Genomic DNA, 7,836 nt, shown 5'->3' on the forward strand with positions numbered 1-7,836 from the left:
GTTAGCCAGGATGGTCTCAATCTCCGATCTCCTGACCTTGTGATACGCCCGCCTAGGCCTCCCAAAGTGTTGGGATTATAGGCGTGAGCCACCGTGCCCGGCCTTTTGTGTGAATTCTTAATATAAATGTAGGGATGTAAAGCATTAATACAAGTCAAAATGTTTCAGTGAACAAGTTTCAGCACTTCAATTTTATAACAACCATAAACAAACCTGTTCATATCTTCTGGACAATGGATTTTTTAAAATACAATTTCTTATTGACAGCAACTAAACAGTGTTAGTAGCATTCTTATCATACAGCAGATTCTACCCATTAACTATACTTTTCTGAATTTTCCTATATGCAAGTATTTTTTTTCCTTTTGAGACAGGGTCTCTGTCACCCAGGGTGGAGTGCACTGACAGTATCACGGGTCACTGCACCCTTGACCTCCTCAGCTCAAACGATCCTCCCACCTCAGCCTCCAGAGTAGCTGGGACTACAGTCACATGCAACCACATCCAGCCAATTTATTTATTGTTTTTTAGAAATAGGGTCTCACTATGTTGTTCAAGTTGGTCTCAAACTCCTGGGCTCAAGTGATCCTCCTGCCTCAGCCTCCCAAAGTGCTGGGATTACAGGTGTGAGCCACCACACCTGGCCTGCAAGTACATTTTTAATGTTGTCTATCTTCTGTTCTATTCCTGTAACTTTGCTATTAAAAGAGAATAGCTTTTGTATAATACATTCAACTTCATAGGCCTCCTGATTACAGTGCCTGCCATCTCCCTCCCACCAAATGCCATTCTTCTTCTGTGTTCCCCATCTCAGCAAATGACACCACCATCCATCTACCTTGCCAAAGCCTAAAATCCCAACTTCATCCTCAATTTTCCCTCTCCCCACATGTAATCAATCCCAAGTTTTTCCACTTGTAATTTTTAAGTATCTCTCAAAATCCACCCACTTCTTCCCATTCCCCATTCCCCTAAAACCCATGTCCAGGCCATAATCCTCTCTTGCTTGGCCACCTGCAATAGCTTTCTCACTAGTTTCCCTACCTCCAGTCTCTCCCCATCCAACAAATATTCTATACTGCTGTTACCTCCTACCCCCACTTAAAACACTTCTAAAGCTCTTCAGTGACCTTAGTCCAGACTCTCCTAGCATGGCTTCTGAAAGGCCTTCCACTCTTAGCCACTGCACAGCTCTCCAACTCTCATCTCTCACCACCATCCCCCAACTCCCCACACTCTCTTTTCAGTACCTGCCTCTATTGCTGCCAGTCTTTCCAATAAGCTGTTCCTTCTATTAGAATGTTTTCCACTCCCTTCACCTGTCTAACCCCTCATATCTTTCAGGACTTAACAGCACATCTCTCAGAGGCAGGTCTTCCCCAATCTCCAGACCCGTAGGTCTCCTGTTGTGCACTCCCACAACTGCACTTATGCCATGTAGTTACACAGGACAACTTTGAACAAATCCTGAATGAAACAGTCCCAGAGGATTACACACCATTTTAACACCATTTTCTTTCTTTTGAGACGGGGTCTCGCTCTGTCACCCAGGCTGGAGTGCAATGGTGCCAATCTCAGCTCACTGCAACCTCCACCTCCTAAGCTCAAGTGATCCTCCCATGTCAGCCTCCCAAGTAGCTGGGACAACAGGCACACGCCACCATGCCCAGCTAATTTTTTTTGTATTTTTGGTAGAGATGGGGTTTCACCATGTTGCCTGGGTTGGTCTCAAACTCCTGAGCTCAAGCTATCCGCCTACCTTGGCCTCCCAGAATGCTGGGATTACAGGCATGAACCAACATGCCCACCCAACACCATTTTTTAAAGTTCAAAGAACCAATTAAACAATATATTAGTGATTTTTTTTTTGAGGTGGTCTCACTCTGTTGCCAAGGCTGTATTAGTGATTTTTATATGTATGCTAAAACTATCATAAAAGCAAAAGATGATGGATAAAATTCAAGATAATGATTACCTCTGGGGATGGGAAAAGGGATTATGGGTTTGACAATGTTCTAGTCCTGGATGATGGGTTCATGGGTGTTTGTGTTTTATAACTTACGTGATATATCTATATTTATCAAGTATTACACAAAACTGTTGTTTTTTTGTTGTTGTTTTGGGGACGGATTTTCACTCTTGTCGCCCAGGCTGGAGTGCAATGGCATGATCTCGGCTCACTGCAACCGCTGCCTCCCGGGTTCAAGTGATTCTCCTGCCTCAGCCTCCCAAGTAGCTGGGATTACAGGCATGCACCACCATGCCTGGCTAATTTTCTCAGTATTTTTAATAGAGACGGGATTTCACCATGTTGGCCAGGCTGGTCTTGAACTCCTGACCTCAGGTGATCCATCCACCTCGGCCTCCCAAAGTGTTGGGATTACAGGCGTGAGCCACTGCGCCTGGCCCAAAACTGTTTTCATTTAGTTGTTTTGTTTTGTTTTGTTTTGTTTGAGACCGAGTCTCACTCTTGCCCAGGCTGGAATACAGTGGCGTGATCTTGACTCACTGCAACCTCTGCCTCCCGGGTTCAAGTGATTCTCATGCCTCACTTGAGTAGCTGGGACTACAGGGGTATGACACCATGCCCAGTTAATTTTTGTATTTTTAGTAGAGACAGGGTTTCACCATGTTGGCCAGGCTGGTCTCAAACTCCTAACCTCAGTTGATCCACCCATCTCAGCCTTCCAAAGTGCTGTGATTACAGGCGTGAACCACCCGACCCGGCCACAAAACCGTTTTTAAATGTTTGCTGAATGCACAAATGACTAATCTCCATTATGTATTCCTACTTTTCCTTCAAAACATTCCTCATAAAGCTTAGTGGAAAAGCTTTGGAGATAGACAGATCTGCTCCACCCACTCTGAGCAAATTACTTAACCCTTCTGAGACTGTTTTCTCATCTTCAAACGTGAGAATTACATGAGGCAATGCACAGAACCTGCCATGGTGGTGATTAAGTTTGACTTTACTAGAGGAAATACATGACTCTGATACTCCTTAAAGTCATATACAGAGTCAGAGTCTGAGCTGACATGAGGATCCTAGTTCCTTTACCCTCCTTTCCTCAGGAATCTGAACCATCTGATATCTGGTGCCCATGTAGCTACTATAAACCAGGCACAAGTCAGGCACACCTCTCTAAGCAGGCCCCAGCAGCTGTGGGCAGGTCCAAAGCCCCTACAGATGTGTGTCTTCTGGCCACTCTAGAAAGCACTGAGGGAGTGTACAGGGACAGGAGTCTACCTAGGCTGAGTGACTGGGCACAGACATACACATGCAGGTTGCAGTTCTGGCTTACATGCTGACTGCTGTCCAGACAAGGTGGTTGATTGGTTAGCTGACTCAAAGGTTTCCGAAAAGGAGACAGGAAACACTCCTGGATCTGGGTCTCACTGCTGGATTTCCGTTTCCTAGGAGTCTAGGAAAGAGAATTGGGAAAGGTGAAGTCTAGAAGACCACAGAAATCACCATAATGGCAACTAACACTTGAAGTGCTTATTAAGTGCCAGGCACTGTGCTAAATTCTTCACACATGTCATAGTGTATCATCTTCATAGCAACTCTATTATGTAGAGTTATTATCCTTATTTAAGAGGTGAGAAAACTAGAGCTTAATGAGATTAAATAACCTGCCTAAACTGAGCGGGGCAATGGAAGAGGTAAATAAAATGGGCCTCTGAAGAGCAAGTCTACCAACAGCATGGAGTCCTGGTGGCCCAAAGCTTCACTCCAAAAGCTCCATGGAATGATGGAGCAACCAAACATTTCGCTGAGTTTCCAAGGGGCAAGAATACAGCTGCCTTCAACTCCCAGGCCACTGAGGCCACTCCCCACTCAGGCCACCCATGGCTGTGAGGACATTGGCACTAAAAGCATCTTCAGAAGCAACCAGCAACTGACAGCAGACCCAGATGCAGAGAATGCTGCCCCAAGTTCAAGTCTGAGACCCATGTACATGGCAAGGGGCAGCCAATGTGCCTCCTTCACAGGTAGAGGAGCCCCTTGCACACCACGGTACAACTATTGAACAAGCCCCATCAAGCCATTAGGCAAGAACACACTTGTACCAGCTTGCCAGGATATTTGAAGCCTCAGTGATCCTGTAAGGCACACCTGAAACAAACACCAGCACCCCTACCCCACACCTTATTCACACACTGCTCCTGCCAAAAAGTGCCTTCTAGTCCTTGCGTAGCTGATCCCTTCCTTCAAAGTTCCAGTGGCCAAGCCCCCACCTCTTGAACTGCTCTTATTCTCTGAAGTCCATGCTGCACTGTCCTATTTATTTTGGTTTACATAGGTCCTGCCCACAGCCAGCCCCAACAAGCCTCCAAAACAGGAAGCAGAGCCCAGGGCCCAACCTAAAGTAGAATATACTGTACTTGAGTATGAGCAAGGACTGGAAGGACACAACCTGTCAGATCTAGGCCCAAGTGAGCCCAGGACTCCAAGGTAGGCCCAGAACACTCTACTGTTCTGTGACACTGGGCAGGAGACCAAGAGCAAAAGAGCCGGCTGCTAATTGCTGTTGTGTAGCCCTTTTTTCCAAGCAGAGTCAAAAGGTCCAATCCAACTGGCTCTTTTGCTTATCTTTTCCCACCAGGAAAACTGAGGCTATATTAGCTTCTAGTGACTACCCTGAGGATAAAGATTTTACTAATCTTGTTCAATGCCTGGCACATAGTAAGTACTCACTAAAAGTTTATTGAACATACAAAAGAGGCATCTGGAATTGGCTATGTAACCCTAGAAACCAAGTCCTGGCTTCTTTTCTGTCCAAACAGCTCTACCCATCTTCCCTGTCCCCTTGAGTGCTCACCACTAGGCCAGGTTGCCAGTCTTCATCATCACAGGACCTGCCTTCAGGTTTTCTCTTGGCCAGCTGGCTGGGAGCCAAGCTCCTCCTCTGTAAAGGGAGAACAGAAACAGTGCCTGCAAGGATCCTGCAGCCTAGGCCTACTAGACCCTGACCCAGGGCTATTCCCAGTCTCCCCTAGGCCCACACTTACCATCCTGGGCCTAGGAGTTTAAAACGTCAAGTACCCATGAGCCAAAGGTCAAAAGCAGGCAGCGGCTAAGAGTGTAGGACCAGGGTCTAATCTGTAGAGGGGGCTGCTACATTATTGAGAGGACCGGCTAATTAAAGAGGGGGCATGGATGGCGGGAATCCATCCAGGAACTGGTGTTTGGAACCAAACTGTGAGAGTGGCCGTCCCCAGTAAGCCGAGACGAGAGATTAGGCCAAAGAGGAAGAGACCAAGCAGAGATTAGTGTGGGATTGGGGAGGAGGCAGGTGGAGTCCCAGACTGGGTGGAGTGGAGTGGGGATGATGGTCCCAGTCCGGGTTAAGGGAGGAGGTAGTTGCGCGGCGGGGCGGGGTGGGATTGGGGGTGGGTAATCACTGGCCAGGAGAGAGAAGCTGGGGTGAAAGTCCGAGGCCCGGGTGGGGAGGGCGAGTCTGGAGAAAGGAGATTTCCCAGGGCTGGAGGTGGAAACCAGGATCAGACTCAGGGAGGTCGAGCAGGAAGCCACGCGGGCGTGTAAAAGACCCAGGTTAGGAGGGGAATACCAGGAGGGGCTGAAAAGAGCGACAGAGATAGACGCAGACCCCAGCACCTCTCTCTCAACCTTCCTGTTCCCAAAGCGCGCGTTAACAGCAGCCAAGACTCACCGACCCGCCAAGACCGGGTCAATCGAACCTCCCGCCGCGCTGCCGTCGTATCACCCATTGGCTGCGTTCGATGAGTTCGGCGCTCGCGACCCAAGGAAGAGGCGGGAATAGTGCTGCGCCCAATGAGGAGTCTAGGCTCTGGAGCTGGAGACGCTAAATTGACCTACTAGGAGGCGTGACTTAGATGGGAGGGCGGGGCCAACAGAGGTGGGCGGTTGGGCGAGAAGAGAGGGGCGGGGCGGGGCGGGGCGGGGCGGGGGCGGGGGTGGCGGGGGGAGGGGCGGGGCCAACAGCGGGGAGCAGTTGGGCGAGAAGAGCCGGGCGGGGCAAGAAGAGCTGGACGGGGCGGGGAGGGGCGGGGCCAACAGTGGGGAGCGGTTGGGCTAGAGGAGCGGGGCAGGGCTAGAAGAGCTGGACTGGACGCGACGGAGCGGGGAGGGGAGGGGCGGAATTACTACCTGCGAGCTGGAATTCGGCCCGTCTTGGGTGTTTGTCCCAGGTCGGTGCCTGTGGTCCCGCAGCTATGGAAGGGAAGATTTACGCCACATTGAGCAGCAGGGGAGTTACCACCTGTAGTGGACAGCTGGGGATTATGAAAGGCGGCATATTTCTGGGAGTTTGGATTGAATCTACAGTGGTACCAGGTCTAGAGCGGAGGGCTGGGGTTGGAGTCAGGCCTCGCCCACCCAGAAAGTGGGGAGAGGCATTCGGCCCAGACTGCCACATGGCGGGCTCGGGCAGTGGGAGCCCCCGGATGACGCGACTTTCTCGCTCAGGGGTGTCTTGAAAGAAGCTGCCTTCCTCTCCAAGGCCAAACCGCGTTGGAGGAAGCGTTGTGTTTGGAGTCAGAGATTTAATCATCCAATCTCTCAAAACGTCAGTTTCTTCATATCTGAAGTGGCATTATAATAGTACCTCCCCCCCATGGCTATTCTGACAAGTAAATTAATGTGCGTAAAGCACCCAACAGTGGCATGCACAAGCTAGGTACTCACTAATAATGATAAGGGTATATTTATAGCATTTACCACCAGGCATTTCTGAGCTTCTAAGATATAACAGTTCATGTAATGCTCATGACTATGAGGTAGGTTTATTCTTGTCCCCATTTTGTAAGTGAGGAAACAGGCCTAGATAGGCTAGTAACTTGTACAAGGTCACACACCTGAGTATAGCTTAAGCCATCCTCACAGGGTTATCAAGAATTCTGAGGTCAGGCATGGTGGCTCACACCTGTAATTCCAGCACTTTGGGAGGCCGAGGCAGGAGGATTGCTTGAGCCCAGGACTTCCAGATCAGCCTGGGCAACACGGAGAAACCCCACATCTACAAAAAAATTAGCCAGGCATGGTGGTGCACAGCTGTAGTCCTAGCTATTGCAGACGCTGAGCTTGGAAGCATCGCTTGAGCCTGGAAGGTCAAGCTGCAGTGAGCCAAGATCGCGCCACTGCACTCCAACCTGGACGACAGAGCAAGACCCTATCTCAAAACAAAGAATTCTGGGCCGGGCGCGGTGGCTTACGCCTGTAATCCCAGCACTTTGGGAGGCCGAGACGGGCGGATCACAAGGTCAGGAGATCGAGACCATCCTGGCTAACACGTGAAACCCCGTCTCTACTAAAAATACAAAAAATTAGCCGGGAGCGGTGGCGGGCGCCTGTAGTCCCAGCTACTCGGGAGGCTGAGGCAGGAGAATGGCGTGAACCCGGGAGGCGGAGCTTGCAGTGAGCTGAGATCGTGCCACTGCACTCCAGCCTGGGCGATAGAGCGAGACTCCGTCCCAAAAAAAAAAAAAAAAAAAAAAAGAATTCTGGAGAGAAATATCGTTTTAATTAAGTATTAATCGGTTGGGAGGCTGTGGCCAGCAGATCACTTTAGGTCAGGAGTTCGAGAACGGCCTGGCCAACATGGTGAAACCCCGTCTCTACTAAAAGCACAAAAATTAGACGGGCGTAGTGGCAGGCGCCTGTAATCCCAGCTACTCATGAGGCTGAGGCAGGAGAGTCGCTTGAACTCAGGAGGGGAGGTTGCAGTGAGCCGAGATCGCACCACTGCACTCCAGCCGGAACGACAGAGCGAGACTCCATTTCAAAAATAATAAATAAATATTTCTGGTTCTAGTTTCCAGTAATAGCAAATAAATGTAGTCAGATTAACCCTC

The 7,836-nt window shown here is 49.6% G+C and overlaps 1 protein-coding gene across 5 annotated transcripts in view; it reads right to left on the bottom strand.

The window, feature by feature from the left end:
- RAD54L (RAD54 like) overlaps positions 1–5,875 on the bottom strand; it is a 30,860-nt gene extending 24,985 nt beyond the window's left edge. Inside the window, exons 1-3 of one of the 5 annotated variants that reach the window (XM_054666598.2) lie at positions 5,676–5,875; positions 4,824–4,910; positions 3,303–3,422 (exon numbers count right to left, since the gene is read on the bottom strand). Coding sequence is in view for 2 of the 5 variants with exons in the window: in XM_513146.7 (XP_513146.4) it covers positions 3,303–3,422; positions 4,824–4,910; positions 5,014–5,016 (210 nt within the window). In the remaining 3 variants the exon portion in view is untranslated. Of the gene's footprint in view, positions 1–3,302; positions 3,423–4,823; positions 4,911–5,013 lie in introns of all 5 variants that reach the window. The other 4 variants (XM_063781185.1, XM_513146.7, XM_016962213.4 and 1 more) reach the window with 4 other exon arrangements.
- Positions 5,876–7,836: the final 1,961 nt, after the last annotated feature.

This window comes from Pan troglodytes, chromosome 1 (genome assembly GCF_028858775.2).
Source record: "Pan troglodytes isolate AG18354 chromosome 1, NHGRI_mPanTro3-v2.0_pri, whole genome shotgun sequence".
NCBI lineage: Eukaryota > Metazoa > Chordata > Mammalia > Primates > Hominidae > Pan > Pan troglodytes.